General features: G+C 39.1%; 1 protein-coding gene and 1 long non-coding RNA gene across 2 annotated transcripts; both read left to right on the forward strand.

Annotated features, from left to right (window-relative positions):
• On the forward strand, positions 1-22,932 carry elovl6 (ELOVL fatty acid elongase 6). Its single transcript, XM_085284119.1, has 4 exons — positions 1-274; positions 18,711-18,842; positions 19,076-19,227; positions 21,237-22,932. The coding sequence occupies exons 1-4, from the start codon at positions 192-194 to the stop codon at positions 21,677-21,679; spliced, it is 810 nt and encodes a 269-aa protein (XP_085140245.1). The 5' UTR covers positions 1-191; the 3' UTR covers positions 21,680-22,932.
• LOC146581582 (uncharacterized) lies at positions 2,323-4,193 on the forward strand. The gene is made up of 2 exons (XR_014893584.1): positions 2,323-2,862; positions 3,516-4,193. It is a non-coding gene; the product is annotated as an uncharacterized LOC146581582 (long non-coding RNA).

Consider the following 22,932-nt stretch of genomic DNA (forward strand, 5'->3'; position numbering starts at 1 on the left):
TCGGTAGCCGGTGGAGGAGGAAGGTGCTGTGACTGGCGAGCTGCTCGCGCAGTGACGCGTACAACCGCGAGGTCAGGACATTGGCGCGAGCGATGCGAGTCAGGGGCTGCGAGGAAACAGACTAGAGAGAAACACCTCAGCCGGGTATCGTCTTGTTTCAGCGGTGTGAAAAGAAACACAGTGCAGTGAGCATGTCGGTGCTAGCTTTGCAAGAGTATGAATTCGAGAGACAGTTCAACGAGGACGAAGCTATCCGATGGATGCAGGAGAACTGGTAAGGCTACACTGTAATCTTAGCGCCCCGTTTATAATCCCATATATAGCAATGAACGGTTTTTCTACAGCACATTCAACGCGCCGTGCTCGTGCTAAATGTGTGTTGGAGCCTGTCGCGTGGAACATACATCCACCTCGTTTACCGGGATTAAACCTAGCCGTATCCTCTTACATCAGCCTCTTTGTCATCATCCGCGAATTTCTGACTGCTTCATAAAATGAACAAATTCATGCAGGCCTTCAGCCGCGTGCGAAAACGCCGCTCTGCCACATTTCAGTCTATCTGCTCTCATTGGATGCTACATGCTCTTCCACTGTTGCATTGTGCATCTTTCATGAGAAGGATTTGTCCTTGAATTCCTGTGATTTATTCTCCCGGCATCACTGCCGCGATAGTATTATAAAGGTCATCCATTCCTCCAGCTGTCGCACCGCCATCCACTCACTGGATCCACGCACCACTCATCCAGTATGTTTTTATCCACTGATTGACTGATTTTCCATGGTCAAGAGTGGGCACCAGTCATGGTTTATTTTTGTCCTTTAAAATAAAGATATTTGTTATTAATTTAGGAATTATTTGTTCTGTGTTTTAAAACAGTTTATTTTTCATTATGAGTCATATATTGATTGTTTTCAATCAATGGAGTATAAAATGATTAAAAACTGTCATCACAAACCCCAGACTCTAAGGGGTCTAATAGCGTGCTTGGTCCAATACATTTCCTATGTAAATGAAAAGAGAAAGTGTTTGGAGCTCTACTTTAAACAAAATGGCTGGAACTATTATTAACCTATCAAAATTGTTGATATTTTATTGATTGAGTAATAACCCAGTTCTGTTAGCTCTAAATAAGACGCCTTTCCAAATGAAAGAATATGAAATCCCAATTAACCTAAAGATTAATTGCTACACAAAATATAAGAGACTAACTTGCAGCAAAAGCCTTTTTTAACCGTACTAATTGGAGTCACTGATGAATCACAGCTTCCCACAAATCAAATGTGTTTTCTTCCTCTAGCCGTAAACATGCATTTTTTTTAAACAGCTTTTTTTTTACAATAGAGTGTATAAGTTGACCTTTTACAGACATTTCATTTTTAAGTATCTTGTTAGGGGGAGGAAAAACAAAGCAAAACAAAAATCTGAGTGATGTTAAGAAACTGGATTAGCAGTTCTCCACATGCTGCAGATTCTGTTAGAGTGGCCTTTCAAGTTGCAGCTGATCTACAGAACAGAAGGACTATTCTCCCAACAGCTGTCCAAGGTGGTGTGGATGGAGTATATATGAGAAAGCAGGATGAGATCCTTTCATGGAAGGCAGCTGAATATTCTTGTTTTCTTCTTCAAAATAAGAGTGAGGTGGCTTGTCCTCAAAATACCCTGTACTAGTACAAGATGCTGCAAATTAAAGCTGAAGTCATCTTCTGGCATCGTTGTTCATTGATAAGAAGCGTCAATATTTAAAATGTCTCATTGTTTACTTAGGGTGGTGTCTGCTATGCTTTGCACAATCTGTAACATTACTCCAGGCTGAAATTTCCCTGTTGCTACTAACGGATGAGTAAATATTCTTCATGATTGTGTGCAGTCATGCATTGCAATCGTGGGTCATGTACTGGTCTGTCCACCCATCTTTTGCGTGAATTAATAGAGGGTTATTTTTGTCCAGGTCCACGCCAGGTTGAGCAAGAAATGGTTCCAAGCAAAACAAAATGATTCATGGGTAAAGTTAGTATGAGCTTCATTCACTGGTAGTGGGTTTTTAGAAGGCAGCACACAGAAAGTAAGAGGTATTTGTCTAGCTTCATCTGTTTCAACTGCCTGATAAAAGGCAGATTATTTTTAAAGCATATTTTCCTTGAGTGCTTGGAATGAGTTATAGAACAGTTTCAGTCTTATTCAGTAAAATTAAACCTGTGTGTGAGTGTGAGAGAGAGAGAGAGAAAGAGACCGAGCGAGAGAGAGAGTGAGTGAGAGACCACATGGGAGTAATGTGTAGGAGCTGTCCATACCCTAGTACTGACAACCAACCAATAACGTTCATCTTCTGATGTCTGCTGACAGAGAATTAGCCAATCAGGTTGCAGCTGATCTGTGATGACCTCTCTCTGCTATTCCTGTAGTGGAAGATGTCAGACAGGGCCAGTGCACATGGCTAATAGAGACAACAACTATGGAAAGAGGGACTGTATAAGTTTATGAGTTGACATTAGGAATGTAATAAAGGGTGACATGTTTTTATGGCTTAAGGGTGAGACATAAGGAGCTCTTATGAAAGCATGTGCCTTAGAAAAAAAAATGCCTCTGTTTAATGGTTAGCTCAGTGCAGTACTTAAACCACCACACAATAACTTTAATCTAATTTGCACAGTTTGCGTTTATGTATTTATTTTGTGTATTTATCCTGCAAACCATTAACAAGGCCAAGTGCAAATATGAACTGATTTCAGTTCATATTTGCAAAAGCAAATGTCAAGAATTGCATACAGATCTCTGGCTTGGCTGTTTTCAGTCTTGTTTGACTAGAAGAACAGGAGGATCCCTTTTGATGGATGTGCCAGGGAATAATTCAGACTCTGAAGGTAAGGCAGATCATATATTTATCATATAACATATGTATCTGATATTTATCTTTGGAAATCACAATAAATGTTTATTTTGCATTGCATTTAACTGGCTATTGAGTAGACGCGTGAGTTATATAAAAGCTTGTGTGCATGACAGAGGAGTCATTGATAAAGCATGAAATTGGCCCTGAAGTTAACACCATTAGACTGTGACTGTTGAACATAGTTATGTAATAGTGTTGATGATGATAAGCTGGAAAAACAAACAGCTCTAAAACTATTCTATTAGTCAAAAGCAAAGATATCTTTAATCAGAATATTTGTTACACTGTTGTTACATTTTTCTCCTAATATTTCCATGTACTGTATTCTCATTGTTGAATATAGGAAAGCATCAGCTTTAGTCATGACGGTCATTTACATTTCAAGCAAAATGTATGTTAACTGAACCATGAATCCTGTTCTTTGGCTGTCAGATATTATGTATTATTTCTAGTGTGGTCAGTGTTGCCTGTTTCAGTTTGTATTATTTGATGTTAAATATGCACAAGTTTATTTTTCTTGTTTCATGTTCAGCCAAGTCCCAGCTAAAGTAACCCCTCTGTTTAAAACAGGACAAGACATAAGTGTACATTGTTATATACTGTGTGTATGTCATTGTTCTGCAGGGATGAATGGAGACTGGTGCCCTGATCTAATGTCTTTGTTGGACACTGACAGGAGACAGCTCAGTATTGTATAAGAAAGGTCAAAGAGTCGGTTGAAGAACTAAGAAGAGGAGGAAGAACTAAATACTGTGTGATAACATCAGCATCTTGCCTTTTTGACAACAAAATGTATTCAGTACAATATAAACCTAAATATTATAGGGGCAGGGTGTTTTCATTTTTTCTCCACTTCAATCTTGTGGCAAAAGATTGTCTGATTTGACTTTGGTAAGGAAATTGTGGTGCACAACCCAAATTTAATTGTGATTAAGTCACACTAGGAAATTGGAAAACCAGTTTAAAATTTAAAAAACCCCAAGATAACGACTTCCATTTACCTCGGAAGTCTCAGCAGCATGTTTCTCCTGGGACCTGAGTCAGTTGAAGTCAGATGCACTCGTCAGCTAGATCATATTAATATAAGATCATTTTTTTCTTCATCTCAGTTCCTTGGCCCTTCACAACCCATTTCAACACTTAATCACTTAACACACAGTAAACCTTATGCAATGCCTGACTGTAATTGCACATATAGTGCATTTATTAACATAACTTTGCAAACTTGTCTTTGATATAAAATTGTTTAGCATAACATGTGCATCATGTTACTGTTTTGAATAAAGTCTGTTTAAAAACACATGCATGGGTTTCTGTATTTGTTGTTGCAGCTCAAATTTTGGGAAGAAATGAATAAACAAGCACTTCTCTCATTTTGATAGGCGATAGCATGTCCAGTCTAATGTGGTAATATCTGGACTGCAGTCTTTGGTTATTACATCTGGTGTGACTGTGTGACTGAACTGGTTTGTCATCACTTCAAATGAAAACACTTATCTTCCTAAATATATTAAAACCTCAGATGTGATCCAGTGCAATGGATAAAACCTGCTCCATTTCAATATTGCCTGATGTATGTTAAGATTGCAGTGTTCCTTACTATCCATAAAAGACACTTTGTTATTATTCAGTGTTATACACTCACCTTCAACCTGCTGACTCAGTCTGCACTTCCACAAACGTCATCATTTCTCATTAGCATGCAGATTGTTTAGAACCTTATGTTCTGTTTTTTGAAAATCCCCTTGTGTGGATAGCATCCCCATGGGTCTCTGCTCTTTTGATGGATCTCTGGTGATTTTGCTTTGGATTGATAACACGGGCTGCACAGTCGTAGAATACTGCAGGGAATGAATAATGAAAATTTTGAGTGTGGTCTGACTGTTAATGTTTCTTCTAAAATTTGCTTCATTTGCTGTTGCTTTATAAACGTATTTTTAGAGTAAAATAATAATGTTTAGACTCTGCCTTCATGAAATGTTTATGAATATTACTTTTAACAGTAGCATTGCTTCTTTTTAGCTAACCATTTGCCTTTCAATTCAGAAGTATCCTGGCTCACTGACTAATCTTGAAGATCATGTTTCTGGAACTCGATAAGTTGGGGAGATAGCTGTCTTCCATCACAGTTTCATATTACTTATTCAGTCCAAGTGCAGCCTTCTCCATTGTTTCGGAGTTCTCATGCCCTGTTATTGTACAGATGAGACCAGTAGATGGACTGGATTAAAAAATTATGTTGCATCAGTGGTTAGTGCATAGTGGCATTTCCCATAGATTTAAACTTTTACTTGTATTGAGTAGAGTATGCACATATGCTTGAGCAACTACAGTCCAAGAAGGTGCAGTTGGACAATGTTTGATAGGATGAGATGCTCTTTTGAAAAAATATTACTATGACTCGCAAGTTGTTTGGTCCGACCAAAATGAGGAGAAAGATCTGGGATTAGTAGTGAGTCAACCTTTAAAATATGAGCAAGGGACTACACTAAAAAGTTCATTTATTATTCTGGAAATCTGTGAAAATAATAATAAAAATTCAAAAATGATTTAGCAATTGTACTTGGGCAACCACCTCAAAAACTAAAGTTAAAGTGCTTGAAATGTTAACTAGCTTGTTTTCATTTTTCTCTTGAAAAATAATATATGCATTTGTGTGCATTCTCTTATGCAACTTTTAAAAAAAATTCATGATTCAAAGCAGCGCAGACGACGTTAGAGAGATCCTTTTTGAATATTGAGTATTTTTATCCAAGAAATTATTTTTAGGTATTAGAGACACTTTGTTGTGTTTTTTAGATGATTTCCTGAATTGGATCCGTAGCTATAAGTAAATGGATGCTGCTGCCTTTGTAACAAGAGCAGCACATGGTGATGCTAATCTTTCTTGACCATGTTAACCAAGAATATGCTTCAGGCTTGATGTTTGTTCGGCCTGTTTTCTTCTCACCACTGGTGAGGCGAGGTAGAGACATGCGCTGACTCCTCGGGAACTGATGTCTGCCTGCGGTGTTGCTGCAGTTTTGTTACACTTTCAGTTTTTATTGGGCTGCCAGTAAAAATCTTTAATGCAAGCAAAAGCAGTTCATATTACAGCTATTTTGTGTTAGTGTGTATGTGTGACTTTGCAAGCCTGTGTTTATTACCTTATTTTGTTCAAGCTAGAAATGCAAAGACTGAACATTGGTATGGGTGAGATCAACCCAACTGACTGCCTTGTCATTTCTTCAACAGACCCTCTGTTAGTGTGGCCATGTAAATCACCAGCTTCTGTAGGTGTAATATGTAGGTGGCCCAGTGCTTTTTGTCCTTATAATGGATACCTTTGGTTAAAATGTACATTTAGGAAATAACACATTAAGCCCAAATTATAAACCACTAACACAAAAATATATTTCTACAGAATTTTCAGTTTTTTACTTTTTACAATCGTTTGGAAAATCTTTTCAAAACGGCACTTACATTTGTTTTTAGTTGGTGGACTTTTTGTTTCCCCATTTCCTCTGGTGAATTGCAGTTTTTCTTGAGTAGTTACATACATGAGTCAATATGGAATGAATGCAGTTGGACTACATTTCTTCTCACTGTAGTTACAAGAGTGTGTGTCTTTTTCACGTTGTACTTGATGATGTGCGTTCCAATGAAAACAAAGTTTGGGCACATAGATAACATACTGGTGATGCAATTCTCAGACTAAAGGTTTTAAAGCCATCCTTTCTTTAAAAAAAACAAATCAGTGCTACTTAATAATTAATTAATTAATTTATAAATCCTACAACTTTTGTCAATTATGTAATGACAATCACAGCTTCAGCGTGATTGTTGTGTGATAATGTCAATTATTGCACAACAAATGTTAATACTTCATGCACAAACTTCTTAAAGTAACTTTGACTTTTGTACATGCTGCTAAGTGACCTGTAAGTGCATCTCAGTGATTCTTGGATGATGACTGGTTATTATGTAACATAGTTAGATTATATTCACTGCAACTTGCGGTATTTTTTCTTTTTTTTCTCTTTTTCTGCTTGTCTGCTCTTTGACAAAGTTACTCCTTTTACTCTCTATAGGATACAGAAAGTACTGCCAAGGAGTTAACTGTCCTGAACTAAACTAAAATATTGGAAGTGTGCGCACAGATACACAGTTCTGCTGTGTGTATATAGTTGTATATGTCTTTGTGACATAGCATACACACACACACACAGTTAGACACCAGCTCAGTGTCACAGGCATGCAGACTCATCCTCAGACTGCAAGCACAGGATTACATAAGACATGAAATCTCCTGGACAAGCTAATACAGATCCAAGTTTCACAGCAGGTTATCCAGCAGCTTTATACGACACTGTCAGTGGGGGAGGGGATGGCCAATGGGATCAACATTCTTATTATAATGTGCAATGTACTAAAGAAGTTAGTACATAAGTCAACAAAACCAAAACCATAAGGTGGTAGGATATGCTGGCATACTTCAACTTGATGTCTAGAACGAATTGTTTGCTATAAAACTGTAATTTGGGCTGGATGGCTTGGCTCTCCGTTTGTCATGTTTGAAGTTAGACTACTCAACTTTTACAGGCTAAAAGACCATTTTCATTTGAACCTTTATGGTGGTGATAATATTGTGAGACTGTAGTGTCAGAGGACATCTCTGGAGCTGTGCTTTGTTGGCTCCATCATCAGTATTCTCTCAAAATTAAATTCCCTTTTTAAACTTTTGTTCATCATTTGGCAGCAGTGAAAAATGAGCCAACGCCCAGCGTCTGAAGCTGTAATAATGGTTACGCACCAGAGGGAGAGGGAGTGTGATGCTTTCCTGATTTGACTGAGCAGCTCTTGTAGACTACACTCAGTGTGCACAGTTTTACATAGAGAGCCGGCTCTGCAGTCATAGATTTCACCTTATTTTAATGTTTTTTACCTCTAAGCTAGTGCTTCTTGTGCTCATTTAGATGAATGCAGCTGCCAGCCTTGCTGCAAGAAAGAAATCTCTGCTGATTCTGTTACTGCTTCATGCTGATCCTTCCCAAAAGAGCTCTGACTTTGTAGTTTTTTATTTGTGCTGCCTCGGCCCACTTTGGCAAACAGCAGAGTCAGGCCATTTGCCACAACCCTTTAATATATTGCACAAGTAGTTTTTACCTTGTGCAGTTTACTATCTTAATTTATTTATTAAATTATATTTTGGGAGGCATTATGACGTACTTCGAGGACTGAGGAAACTTAAGAGAGAACTGAACAGAAAACTGTAATAAGGAGTCTTAAAATATATACGGTGATCTTTACAAGCACATGCACAACGTGAGTCAGGTCTTAAAAACATGAGCGAAAGCAGCAACAAATCACTCATGACAGGTTCTAATGTGAGGGTGAGTAGCTGTGCTACATGGCTAACATTAGGCTATTTATTTTGGGTTTTTTTCCCTGCAGCCAACCAAGTAATTACATTTTGGCAAAATAAGAATTTTCTTATTCAGCTAACATTTGGCCATCTTTTTTAATTTATTTTATTTAGGACAGTGCATGTTAATGAACATAAATGTAAAAAAAAAAAAATTACATGAATGTAAACATACCAGATTATAGCCAAGGGCTAATTTCCATCTGTTGTCCTTAACCATAAAAAATAGACATAATAATTCATAAAAATTCATCATTCATTCATAATAAAAACTCCATCACCAAAATTACACATACACACCATTCTGTTCCCAAATAAAACATTAAAACTATACAACTCATACATGATCACACACTTGATTTGTCCATAACCAGTTTTTAACCTTTGCCTTAAGCAAATTGAGTGTAGAGCATTCTCTAATGGGTTGAGGAAACAGTCTTCCTCAAGGGTAGTGCTGGGCTTGTTTTATGGTACTGCCGTTGTGATCATTTGCATAGGAATTTGCTTATGGAGAGCCTATGAACAGGGGTTTTCAGCCTATGCATATGTGGATGACACTGTGTAGGTCGAATGCTGATTGTTGGACAAGAGAGAAGGGACAGCAAAGATAATAACTCCAAAGATTAAGAAATGAAAATCACAAATGGTGACTGCAGTGGACACTTGATTGTTAGTAATACTGGGTCTTTGTATGTAGGACTTTGCAGCTGGCTGAAGGACTAAAAACGATGAAAGAGTTGCCCACAAACAGGTTGAACCACATGCTTTGAATACTGCCTCCAACAGATGCGATCTACTTGTAAATGGATTCTCAGTGGGTGCCTACGGTTTGCCAGTGTACTGGACGTGGACAATCATCATGAGGCTACTGTAGTTTCTATGAAAGTTTCATCATCACATGATCAGTGCGAGGCTCTGAGTGAACATCACCTGACTGTCTCTGATCGCTATTTGTGACAGTGTGGACGTGTTAGTGGAGACTCCAGAGCACCAACTGTGCATGCACCCTTAAGGTGGACTTCAGTCAGATTTCGAAGATCTAACACTATGGCTACTACTTTCTTGTGTTGTCTCCAGCAGCCCATGTCTGTCCCACAGAGTATAATTGTTCTTTAGTGTTTACAAACTAAATTATTATGCAGTAGACTTCTTGGTCATCATACTGGTGTTTGAGCCAAAACAAATATAAGCTAAATATTAATTTAATTAATTATTAAAAATAAATAGATAAAATGTAAAATTCTTTGCTGATGATGAAGTAATCTGTTGCAATAGTTGGTCCTTAGGCTCTAAATTTATTTTCAAAATGTAACTTGTTTGTTGGCTTGACGTTATTAAAACAAAGTACACATTGGTTTAAGTAAGTGATTATCCTGTTTTAAATTTGTGTTGTGTGGATTTCAATACTTTATATTTAGGTGGTATGTAGATGGCATTGTGAGCATTGCCAAGCATCCCTTATGTCTTCATTCAAGCATGCACTAGCAAGCAACTTACTGAAAAAGTTGCATGCTAGTGCTATATTTGTCACCTGCTGGTTGAAAGAGAGCGCTAAGAACAGAGAAAGAGTGCAGTGAGTTTTGGTTAGGTGGAAGAATCATTACTAAATCTTTGTTCTCACTCTTTTCAAAACTTTAATTTTGCATTTCACATTTAACATTAATGAACCAAGAAAATCTGCATTTTGCTTTTGAAACATGTTTGCAACCATCAATGGAGTGACAGGATGCGTGACTGCAGCTTTTTCCAACCTTATAAATAATATTTTTTAATAATAACCAAAACTACCACCAATGACTACCAATGGGCCTTGCAATTAGTCATGATCATTATTGTGCTAATTCTCATTACCATTCATCAATGGAAATGTCTGTGCATTACCATTACAGTTGGGGGAATGGCTGTAATCACAGTACTGTAAGATGGTGAAACATATATCCTTAGAGATGGTTGTAAATGGCCTCCTTGACTCCCCACTCAAACCAGTGTTGCTTTTTGTCAGGATGTGCATACCATCGTCATTGAAAGAGTGATGATGAGGTAGCTCTTCGGTGTTGTGCTATCTGCTTATCCAGAGGTGGTTTGGTTTCCCCGATGTGTAATTCACAGCAATCTTCCTGGCATTTCACCACGTACACTATATTATTCTGTTTGTGCAAGAGGATCCGATCCGTCAGGTGGACCAATTGTTGGCATAGTGTGTCGTGGGGTTTGAAAGCTACAGACACCGTGTTTTGACAAAATGCGTCTCAGCTGTTCTGTTAAAGGTTTTCATTTAGGCAGCAGTTGTCTTTCTTCTCTCCTGGATCGCCTGGAGCATTCTGTAGGTGCTTTCCCAGCTTTGACAAATGTCCAGCTGGGATAACCACACTTACTCATGGCCTTTTTGTAATAATGTCATTCTGATTCCCTGGCCGCTGTGTCTGTGGGGATGATAAGAGTCAAACATTTCTTCCCCTGAAAACGATATGTCCAGTAGGGCTGGGCGATATGGCCTAAAATCCATATCGCGATATAATTTGAAGCATGTGCGGTAACGATATATATCGCGATATATTCTTTTCTTCTGTATAACGTATTTTCCACACTATAAGGCAAACTTAAAATCTTTTAATTTTCTCAAAAATCGAGTGTGCCTTATGTATGAATTCTGGTTGTGCTTACTGACCTCGAACCGATTTGGGTGTGCAGAAATCTGTTAAAAAATGTTTTGATGCACAGTAAAGCTGGAGGATGAACGCCAACTTTTCTTCCACTCGATAAAAATTAGGGCTGGGCGATATGACCCAAAATTCATATCTCGATATTTTTTAGCTGGATGGCGATATAAGATATATATCTCGATATTTTTTTAAAGCCATAAAGTAAGAACAAAAAGAGAGTTCTTAGTCAAAGCTGTGTCCCAGATGTCACACAGGCACTTTTATTAACATAAAGCATAGATGTACATGAAAAAAACTACTCAAAAATAAATTATGAGCATTTATTAAAAATAATGCTCTATAAATAAAAGAAAAGTATGTTGTTTTTGTCCATAACAAAAAGCTCACAATTGTGCAGTCAAAATGTAAACTAAAAGACGTTGAGCATAATAACATAGGCAGATTTCACAGCTGCTCTGTTCCCAACTTCTACTGCGTGACTGACAGCCTGGAGTTTGAAATCCGCTTCAGGTGCCATTTATGGTCCTTATACACACACACAATACGGTAATATTACGTTGAAGCACAGTGCGTATTACTACGCGAGCCTCCTCGGTAGCCGCTCCGACAGTCCATCAAGCGGTGCAGCCCCGTAGCTTACCAAAGTCGTACTAAAACATTTTTTGACAGATTGCTGAGCGCCGTGTTCCACATAAAATCGGTTCGCGGTCATCAAGCACAACCAGAATTCATACATAAGGCGCGCTGTCAACTTTTGAGAAAATGAAAGGATTTTAGGCTGTGCAGCCCAGTGGGCTGCATGGCGTTAGCGTGGTTAGCTCGTTAGCATGTTGACGCCGTCCAGCCCCACGCATGGAGCAATGCGCAGTAACTCGTTAACGGAATTTTGCCGTGTTCATCTTGTCGCTGCCTGCAGGTGAAGCTATGAGGGAGGAGGGGGAGTTGTGTTCAGTGAAGGAGAGGCGAGGCGGAGTAACGTTGCGTAAAGACAAAAGTGGACGAAAGAGAGGCAAACTTGTGGCTCCACAACTATAATTATAACGTATATATCGATATAAAGGATATGGTCACATATTATATCTCGTATAAAAATATATCGATATTTTTAAAAAACTCGATATATCGCCCAGCCCTAATAAAAATTCACGTGAGGGATTCTGGTGGTCAGGGACAAATGAAATCTCATAGCAGGATGCTATACACGGGGCAAACTTCAGTCAGGTGAACAACTGAGATTATTCATCCACAATACAAGGTTAGTTATTAATATACTGCAACAACATGGGAATAGAACAGCTGCGAGAGAATTCAACATTAATGAATCAATGTTACGGAAGTGGAGGAAGCGCAGTTTTTGGCTTTCCCCATATTTCAAAAGTGCTTCATCTCTTTGCTATGACTGTCGCCTGGCATAATTTGCAGATGATAATGGTTGTAGCCGCTGCGATGCTTTCGACCAAAACAGGCGCAGTTTGATGACATCATCAACATGCGCTATCGCGATAGAGCGGTACAGTCAAAATCTCTATCGTTGGCCAAATTTATATCGTTTCTATCGTATATCGTTTATATCGCCCACCCCTAATCTCCAGCAAGCAAACAGAATCGAGTCTCTAGAGTAATCAAAATTTATGAGAGAATAAACTGAAAATGAACCTGACTAAAAGCCGCAGGGTTCAAAGCTTGTGCAAAAAGTAGCGGCTTATAGCCCGACAATTACGGTAATTAAAATGTCACATAATGTCAAGTGCTTTGTGTTTTAATGCTTTTAAATGACTATTTTTAATGGACTTTTTACTTAATAGATGACAAAAGACTATTTAAAATAAAATCTGTGTAACCTTTGCCAAACTGTGACCACTGATGATAGACATGGTAATTACAAATAAATGTAAAAAATAATTTGTATCAGTAGCACAAGCAAACTGCAGTACTATGCCAGCCGTGAGCCACTCCTTGTTTCTTTGTATAATGCTAGGAAAATAGGCAGTGTGTTTGTTATCAGTGTGACACTGAAAAGTGATGAGATGCTTTCCAGATGATGATGCATGCCAGATTCTGACACCACTAGCTGAAATGCAGCCCCCAAATTATGACAGAATCTCCACCATCTTCTTCCATGTGGTTGTAGAAACTCACTTTTGTACCTCTCTCCTAAGCTTCTCTGTACATCATAACAATATTTTTGTTTGTTTTTTGAAAATTCAATAGTCTTTGAAACCAAAAATTTCAAATGTGCAGTAATCACTCCATACGCTGCTGATTTTTCACCTTTCCTCCCCATTTCCCTTCTGTAAGGCTCCTTGACAGCCACCCTTTCACCAAGACTATTTCCAATAAGCCTTCAACAAATAGTAGATGGAACAACTGAAAAGCCAGATGCATCTGATGTATCTTTATTTATTTGTTTACTTACTCATTTTTGTATTTCTAAAGGACATGACTTTTACATAGTGTTCATCCGTTATCAATGTTTTTTAAGAAAATGCTCAGGGATAAGGACTGAGAAGTTGTGAATAATAAGCCAGTGTTTACAGAAAAAGGGCTCCAGAGAACCTAGCGAATTAGTGCTCGAGTGCTTAAAAAAATACCAGAAAGCCTGGCTTCTAGGAAGTACAATATTAAAAAAAAAATGAGGGGTAGCTCAAGGCACATTACTTTAACTCAATAAATTCCTTTATAACATGACATCTAATTTGATAACCTTCAAAAACTAATGGCCCTAACAGAATAAGCGAGGCTTGGACACTAAAGGGTAAATTTATTTTGCCCCATCTTTAGATGATTTCATTGTACTCATAAGGAGTTCTATATATGGCAAATGGACTGATTCTTATATAGCGCTTTTCTTTTTTTTTTTTTTTTTTTTTTTTTTTTTTTTTCTAAATGACATCAGAAACAGCAGTATGCGACATTACGTGATGGCAGAGCTTCAGTTCATCCTTTGTCATTTTTTTTTTTTTTTTTTTTTTTAATAAATAGGACAGGGGGAATGAATGAGAGAGAGAGGGGGAGAGAAAGAAAGAAAACCAAAGGGGAGAAGAGACGGTGAGAAGGGGGGGGAAGAGAGACAAAAAAAAAAAAAAAAAACTCCTGGGTCACCTGTATGGAGAAAAAAAAAAACAAACAAACAAACAAAAACAAACAGAGGAGACAGCAAACAACAAAGAGCAACATAATAATAGAGAAAACAAAGCACCATCACAATAAACTAGCTAGTCATAGATATCAGTATTTACTAAGTAATAAACGATATTGTGCAGCACGCAAGATAGACAGCGCACAGTGTGCTTTGAGGCAGCAGCCAAGAAAGCTTTAGTCCGCGTCTGTGAATACCCATGTGTGCATACCTGTGTGGATCAGCATGCTTGCATTCCAAAGGTTTCTCCATGTAATGATCTGCTAGGGAGTGTGGGGGGGCCACAGCCCCGTCCTCCAGGGTGTGAAGCGGGTATGGAGGAGATCAAAACTCCAGACATCCAGAGGCCCCCAGAACACAAGAGACCAAGGAAGACCAACAGAGGGGCAGCCGCGCCACTGTCCCAGTAAGAGCTGAGGAGAGTCCCAGATGAGGGCTCGCCCAGCAGCCGCGGAGCAGAAGTCAGGGGGAGTTGCAGTGACGCGCCCGTGAGCTCCGCCGGCCCCCAGCTGCGCCTGAGTGACCGAGCCCTAGGCCGAGAGGCCGGGGGCACCCCACCTCCAAAGGGGCCCGAGCGAGCCCCAGGCCCCAGGCCCCGACAAGCGGCCGCCAAGGAGTGAGCCGGTGTGTACCCGGACGCCCACCCCCAGACACAAAGAACCACCAACACACCGACACCTGAGGGAGTCCGCCACCGGCAGGGGAAGTGGTGGTGGGTGGAGATAGGCCTCCAAACCTTGGAGGGCCTGAGGTGTCCCCAGAGAGGTGGCGTCTGATACCCAACCTGACATATAGACACAGACATACAGGCACACACAGACACAAACATCCATTCCCACCCTCATGCTCTCATATGCACTCACTCCACACTCAACCAACGTGGAGACAGACATAAAGAGACGCTGTACACACAATCACACTCCCCAAGCGTACTCTACAAACCGGGTCTAGGTACCCTTGCCCCTGGAGGGGGGAATTGCACCCAGACCCAGGTGGTGTTACCCTTTTCCCTGCGGTGGGGAGAGGCAGACCACCCCGACTCCGCAGTAGCAGGGAGGCCCCACACCCCAGACCGCAGTCGGACGCTTTTCTACTCTCCCGGAGTACTCAAAGCGCTCTATACAACATGCCTCATTCACCCATTCACACCCACTCATACAAGCACTTCTATACACAAGTGCAAACTAACCTGCATTCACACACATTAATTTGGGGTTAGTATCTTGCCCAAGGATACTTGACATGCAGACTGGGGAAGCCAAGGATCGAACCACCGACCTTCCGATCAGTAGCTGATCTGCTCTACCACCTGAGCCACGGCCACCCCTTTGAAATCACAGCTTAGACTATGTTCATCGTGCTACCCTTTGACCTTTAACCTTGAATGACAGTAAACCAAAGGGTAATGCTGAGATTGTTTCTCCTTTGCAATCCCCTCCAGCCACTCCACATTATATAGGGCACTGTATTGTGTGTTGCTCCGTTCCCCCCTCCTTCCTGTGTAGTTGAAAAACAGTGATGTCATTCTGCAGTCCAACCCTGTTGACATTCTGTAAATGCAGCTGAATTTGACTTTGACAGGTTTGTCCTTTGTTCTTCAGAGGTGGTCTCAAGCATTTTATGGTCTCCTGCAAGAACAGTTAGGTGACATCCTATATCCTTTGTTGAAAGATGGAAAATAAAGAGTTGATACACTATGTGATGGTAAAAGTATTCATTTATTCAGTTTGAAAAGAGAAAGGGCATCAGCAGCACTACTTTTTTATCTTCTAGCATTGGTTGACCCATAACCATCTACTGACATACACCTTAACCTGACTGACCGTCTTACACAACCCTCCTGTATTGAAATTACAAAGTGGGATCCTAAAGTTAGCATCAAGTTCATTCTTGAAGTTCATTTTTGAGAAACTGATGTCATGGAATTAAAGATTTAACTGATTATTGTCACATAGCCTTTTACATTTTTTTTTTTAAAAGAAAATAAATTACACCTTTTTTGTGTGGCTACATTCTTGATCAGCAAATTTTAGCGCTGTTGTCGAGAGTGTCATCTGCTAAGGAAGCAGAACAGGTTTGTTCACTGTGTACAAGGTTGCACATGTGTGGGCTCTGTGAGAAATGTTCAGCAGTGTTAGCAATGTAAGTCTTAACCCTTTAAAGCCAACTATATCATGTTTAAAACACGCGTTTTTGGGACGTCTACATCAGTGTGAACCCCCATCCCATGGAAAACTGAAATAAATTGCATGATATGCTTTTAAAGAATAAACTGCAAAAAATGCCTGATGTAGTACTCCTGTGCTTATATACCATATATCACAATTCAATTGGCAATTCTGTTTAGAGGCCTTATTTTAATTTTGTATAATAAAGCACTAAATACCTAGGGCTTAAAATCACGTTGTTGTCTTTGTATAACCTCTAAATAACAACACAAACCTCACTGAAGTGGAACATCACTCCTTGGGCTACTTTTACTCAGCTAATTAATCCCAGAGCTGTTGGTCAAGCTCCAAGAATGCCTCATTCCTAGTTGCTGTGCACTGTCCTCTTGACAGCAAACACAATGTTTTTTTGTTTTTTTTAATGTTTCCAAGGTTGCTGCTGCTGATATTTCTTTTTTCCAGTATCACCCTGCTGTTACATACATATATCTACTTCTGGCTACCCTGCTGTAGGTCTGATGCCTGACTAACCTGGAACCTACTAACTTACTCTCATAAGGTTTATTTTCCTGAAGGTTTCCTGGGGGGTTATTTTCTTGGCTATGCTGCTCGAAGCAGTTACTCTGCTCTCTGTCCAATAGAGCAGATCGTTTTTCGACAATGCTGGTTTAGTGTTTTTCAGCCCTATTCAGCATCCAGTCTGTCAAGTCAGATTACCTGCACCTTGTAATTGTGCTGAGCACTGGCAAATACTTTTCTTTAGATTCAGTTGAGCCAGGTGGTGTTTCACTGACAAGTCAATTAACACAAATTTAGATCACAGGATGGGAGGAGCTGAAACTGAATCCCGGCAATAGCAATTAACTTGCAGCAAAGTATTAAATGGCAGTTGGAACTGGACTCTGATCATTAAATCATTGCTTCAGGCATTGCATGTGAAGTCACTTTATTATGTAAAACATGTCTTGTGTACATTATGAAGCAGTGCTGGAAGAAGAACTTCTGTGCATACAAAAATTACATTGTTAGAAATGATTACTTTATGGTGGGAATAAATTGCAAATAAATGCTGCTTTCATTTAAAATGTCAGTTTTTTCCCCTCATAGTATCTAAGGATGAAGCTTGAAAATGTTTGTTTCTTCTTTGATGGATTACAGTAGAGTGCAAGTCTTAAGCAGTGAATGGAGCAATTTATTGAAATCCAATTGTACATGAAAATATAGTGTATATATTAAAAAAAGAAGCTTGAAAGTCAATATGTTGTGTAAACCTTTATTGAGGAATAAAAGGTGGAATAAAGCCAGAGCTCTCGTAGGCAAGTTTTTTGGAATTTCTTCAAATAGTGTCCAAGCTTCTTGATGGACATTCCAAAGCTCTTCTTTGGATGTTGGCTGCCTTTTCTTCTGCTCTCTGTCAAGATGGTTCTACATCTGAAGAATGTTGAGGCCCAGACTCTGGGAAAGCCAATCCGTGATTGATAGAAAAACATACAGTGGAATACAGTCAAGATATGCTTTCACTGGATTGCTGTTGCCAATCATATATATGGTGCATCAGAATGTAGCGTTGACCTCAGCCTCTTCTTCCTGTTTCCTTTTCTTAAGAGTTGCTTTTTGACAGCCATCCTTCCATTTCTGATGGGTTTTCACCAAAGAGTAGATGGATCAACTGAAGGCTGTCACATCTTTGCTGTATTTCTTTCCTATTTCTCAAGGATATGACTTTGAGATACTGTCCATCTGCTGTATATAGCTTTTTAGGCCTGCCACTTCTTTCTCCACCTATCTAGCTTTTTAAAATCTTTAAGGGAGATACAGCTCTCTATGCCAAATGTGTGGCTAATAACTCTGGTTACGGTCAACAAGGAATTGCCTTGTGGGTGCAAAAACACTACTGTCAAACGGTGTTATCTTTGGCTTTTTTCCATGAGTTCAGCTAAAGAAATGGGAACAGATTAAGTTTTTTACAGCAGGCTGCTAGTAACAAAGTGCCTAAAGATACAATTTAAAAAAGGTTCTATGCTAAATTGTCTATCTGTTTTGTGTAGACAAAACAGCGGCCAATCCTTAGTTAGGTGCCGTTTTATGCTTGAATGATTCATAAGTTAGTCTAAAGTGACTTTAAAAGCATTCATCTAAAAAAAGTGAGGTACAAGTAGTGGACTGAAAATGAGTGAAAAGGAACCAGTGTCCTAAGAAAAACTTTGAAAGATTGTCAGAAAGTTCTGAAACCTTTTGCTCAAGATCGCTTTACAAGAACGTCTGACGTCTTTGGGAGCAAAATATAAAGAACTGATGGGTGTTTCAAGACTTAACGTTCGGCTATTTTAGTCACTTTAGTGATACTTTATAACCTTCATTCCTAATTTGTTGCATTGAACATCAGTCTATCAGTATATTTTCCTGTGTATAGTAAGTCATGCTTTCTCTTTTTGTTGCTTGCAGGAAGAAGTCCTTTCTCTTCTCTGCACTCTATGCTGCCTGTATCCTCGGGGGCCGCCATGTCATGAAACAAAGGGAGAAGTTTGAGTTGAGGAAACCATTGGTGCTGTGGTCACTCACCCTCGCTGTATTCAGGTAAGAGGGTTAACATTTGTTTAATGATTATTTAATGTAAACTGACTTCAGTTGTCAAACGTCGCTTGCGTTTCACAACAACTAGAAACAGTAGCAATGTGCACAGTAAGAAAACCTCAGCCTTGTAGAAAGTGCTAGAAATACAAACATTTTAGCTATAATTTGGGAAGCACTTTCACACTTTTAACACAAATTATTGTCTGTATATGTATGTCCTCCTCACCCCCATGTAGTATTTTTGGTGCCATCCGTACTGGGAGTTACATGATGTACATCCTGATGACGAAAGGGCTAAAACAGTCAGTTTGTGACCAGAGCTTCTACAACGGGCCTGTCAGCAAATTCTGGGCATATGCTTTTGTACTCAGTAAAGCACCAGAGCTGGGTAAGTCCATTTCATTTATTTATTTATTTTAAGTATCTTTTGCATATTTTTTTCTACAATACTGCAAATACTGTAAAAGGCTGATGATGTCATCACCCCGTCAGGCAGGTGGTCAACATGGTCACCCAAGTTTGTGAATTTGATAACTTAAGAACCAAGCGGCATACGGCCTTCAAACTAATACTAAAAGTGTATTTACTAATAATCTTGGACGAGTTTAAATCCCAGAAACCTCAGTCTTAAGGTCAGGGGTCAGAGTTTCTGAAAATCGTCTGAATGTGATGACTGAAGAAGAAAGTCACCTACAATTTTGAAATTGATACAATAGGTGTATCTGCTAGGAGGCTGATGGATACAATTGGCCACCACCAGTACACTTCTTTTTAAAGATTTTGTGTGAATACAATTTTATTTTTGCTCATCTTTATCTTCCTAGTGTCAGATCTGCAAGCCTAAACCTAGAGCAGTTGTTCCTCTCAGCAGGAATAAAGAGTGGCAGATGCCATGTTCTCTCTGTCTGGCTAATGTCCAAACTATCATGTTGTGAAGTCTGGAAACTGGAGACTTGGTTGTTTCTGTATCTACTAGGTACAGAAAGGTGCAGGCGGCTTAGGGAAACATAAGAAGGTGGACAGAGACCTTTTTGTCATGGGTGGATGTCTCTCTAGATATGTCACTAAAAATTTGAGACACTGCAATCCCATTGCACATTCTAAAAACGAACACAAGGCACATATAAGTAGTTATGTTCAATGAAGTACTGCTCTGTTTCATCAAAATACCACTATTATCAGGACCAAAAATATGTATGGCTTGGCTTTAAGGATTTGAGTTGAGTACTCATTTAAGAGCTACAGGTCAGAAGCCAAATTTTTGGCACCGTGCTCACATCTTTTAGCCATCCACTTTTGCCAATACACACTCATATGGACAACATCTTCATCTGTGATTCCAGGTGAATTAACACTACAACTATTGCAATAAAATCAGGTGGAAAATAACATAAAATTTATAACAGTAAACTCAGGTTTATTTGTAGTAAACTGGCTGCTGCAAGCCTTAATAAATCAATATAAATAATAATCATGTTTGAATGATTAAGTAATTCATAATTTTGCATTGTAAAAGAGAAATTCCCACAAATGCCCTATTATGTGCATAATAGGGCAAATTCTAGCAGTATAAATATAATACCAAAACAGTACTTTGTGCTGTCACTGACTGGTTTCCTGGCTTAGAATGGAACTTGGGGTCTGAAGGTTACATGACAGTAAGCATGGCGGTGTCAGTGTGACCTTGGTAAATATGTGACTAGTGGAACCTTACTTGGTTATTAAAAGTCTCTATTATGCTTGAGTTAATCATGCTTTGTGTTAAAATCCCAACTGTTTAACATACTGCAATTACTGCAGGATTAGTTTTCCATGCATTTAAAGTCATTCAGCCACTACATTCACTAATATATATATTGCAATATTTTTGACTGATGTAAAAAAATAAAAATGTAGGTAAGTGTACATTTACATTTATACATAAATTTGAAAACAAAAGCCCCAAATTTTCATAAGGAAAAATACATTTTGTAACCTGGAAACCACTGATATGAAGCATTGATATTATGGTGTTTTGTATTTGTAGCAGTACTTTACTATGTACTTTGTTGTAATAGGGCATGTTTTCTGTTTTTTCAGCTTTTGCAGTTACCGCAACTGTTTATTGTAGAGTACTTATCGGCCTTAGCCTTGTTATGGGTGATAAATGGTATAATAAAAACTGCTTTTGCTACCACTTGTATTTGTGTTTATCAGTTTATTGGGTCCTAAGTTGTCAAACATTTCAGTGCTTCTCTGTGTGTGCCTAAAGCTTTGTGTTTTTACACAGCTTTGCATATTTGAGAGTGATTTGTATCACAGCCAGTTACTTTTTGTTGGACAAATAATAACCATGTTCCTTTTTCTGCTGCTCCGTCCTGTCTTATCCACTCCTAACTTCCACTCTCCTATTCGCAGGTGACACTCTGTTCATTGTCTTGAGGAAACAGAAGCTCATCTTTCTCCACTGGTACCACCACATTACTGTGCTGCTCTACTCCTGGTACTCCTACAAGGACATGGTGGCTGGCGGCGGGTGGTTCATGACCATGAACTACTTGGTCCATGCTGTCATGTACTCTTACTACGCACTGCGTGCAGCTGGTTTCAAGCTGTCACGCAAGTTTGCCATGTTCATCACACTGACCCAAATCACACAGATGTTGATGGGCTGCGTAGTCAACTACTTGGTGTACTCGTGGATGCAGCAGGGCCAGGAGTGTCCATCCCACATGCAGAACATTGTTTGGTCCTCCCTCATGTACCTCAGCTACTTTGTGCTCTTTGTCCAGTTCTTCTTTGAAGCCTACATCGGCAAGTCCAAATCATTGGCTATGGCTGCCACAAAGAAAAGCGAGTAAAAAATAAATGCCATAAGTATGAAAAGAAGGAAGATAATGTAAAAAGGGAGTTTGAAATTGAGAGCAGGGACCAGTGTCTTGAGAAATGAATGGGTTTAGGTGTGAGAGAGGTGGCATATAGCCCACGAAGTCTAGTGGGAGTGGGAGGGTCATGAAATGGTTGGTGTTTGTGCTTGAGCATTATTACTAATGTGCAGGTCTTTAAAAAAAACAAAATAAAAAAACAAAAAAAAAAAACATTGAAGGTTCTGTCTCCCTTGAGGGATGCTATAGAAACAGCACCACCATGATCAGAAGCCATCACAATCTGTCCACCTGAAGTTTAAAAGCCCCCATTTTAAATTCACATTTAAAAGTTTTTCCAAATGTAAAGGATAACAAAAGGATCAAAATCACCAGATTAAAAACAAATTACATCTACCACAAGTATAAGTTTACTTATATAGTATATATATATATTTTTAAATATATATGTATATTGAAAAAAAGAAGGTACATATGAAGATGGAGTTAACATTAACACAGGCCATCTGAGTATGTTTTTGTTTGTGTGTCTGTCTGTCGTCAGTGTTTTTTTTTTTTTTGGTTAGATCTGTCAAAGCAAAAGTTTGGATCGCTGGTGAGTACATGGAGCTGAAGTGTTGGTGGTTGAGGTGAGCTGATGGGGTGAACGGCACTGTGTCGTCTGTCTTACATTGCAAAATGCGATATTTTTCTCAGGTCTTAGGTTATTTCTTTCTTAATATAATATGCATATCAAGACAAAGTAGACATGTTTAACATCTGCACCACTTTACAGTATGGCTGAATTTCATCTAGAATGTCTGCATAATTGAGAAAAAAAGTATGAATGGAGCTGATTGGACTGGCTGTTGACCACACCGCTCCCGGCCGTGATGGGAAACAGATGCTGACAGTGCCCTGCTTCACCACTTGTCATGACCTTGCAGAAGTTGCCGACCACACTTGGAAAATTACTTGCCATTGACTTCCAAGCACTTCGCTGTGTTAAAGTGTCCCTACCAGTGACGAAACCAGTCTGTTGGACAATGAATGCTTAAATGGAGGAAGAGCATATTTCTGTCTAGCAAAAGAAAAAAAATTCAAACATGCAAATTGTCAAAATCTGCTGTATTGAAAAAATAGTATGTATCCTTAATGGTGTCTGTTGTGCTATTGTGCATTTGCACTGTATCAATGTAAAAAATATGTTGCTGACAAACTTAACATATGAACAAAGTGCAAAAATGTGA

The sequence above is a fragment of the Mchenga conophoros genome, linkage group LG2, assembly GCF_057382185.1.
Source record: "Mchenga conophoros isolate Kocher_MC1m ecotype Shallow Benthic linkage group LG2, M_conophoros_male_GT1.1, whole genome shotgun sequence".
Lineage (NCBI taxonomy): Eukaryota > Metazoa > Chordata > Actinopteri > Cichliformes > Cichlidae > Mchenga > Mchenga conophoros.

What these genes read in the sequence shown, in the direction of transcription:
- elovl6 (XM_085284119.1), top strand. Translation starts at nt 192, where the DNA reads ATGTCGGTGCTAGCTTTGCAAGAGTATGAATTCGAGAGACAGTTCAAC. An exon ending in CTCACCCTCGCTGTATTCAG is followed by an intron (nt 18,843 to 19,075) that starts GTAAGAGGGTTA and finishes ACCCCCATGTAG; the next exon opens with TATTTTTGGTGCCATCCGTA. An exon ending in CAGTAAAGCACCAGAGCTGG is followed by an intron (nt 19,228 to 21,236) that starts GTAAGTCCATTT and finishes TCCTATTCGCAG; the next exon opens with GTGACACTCTGTTCATTGTC.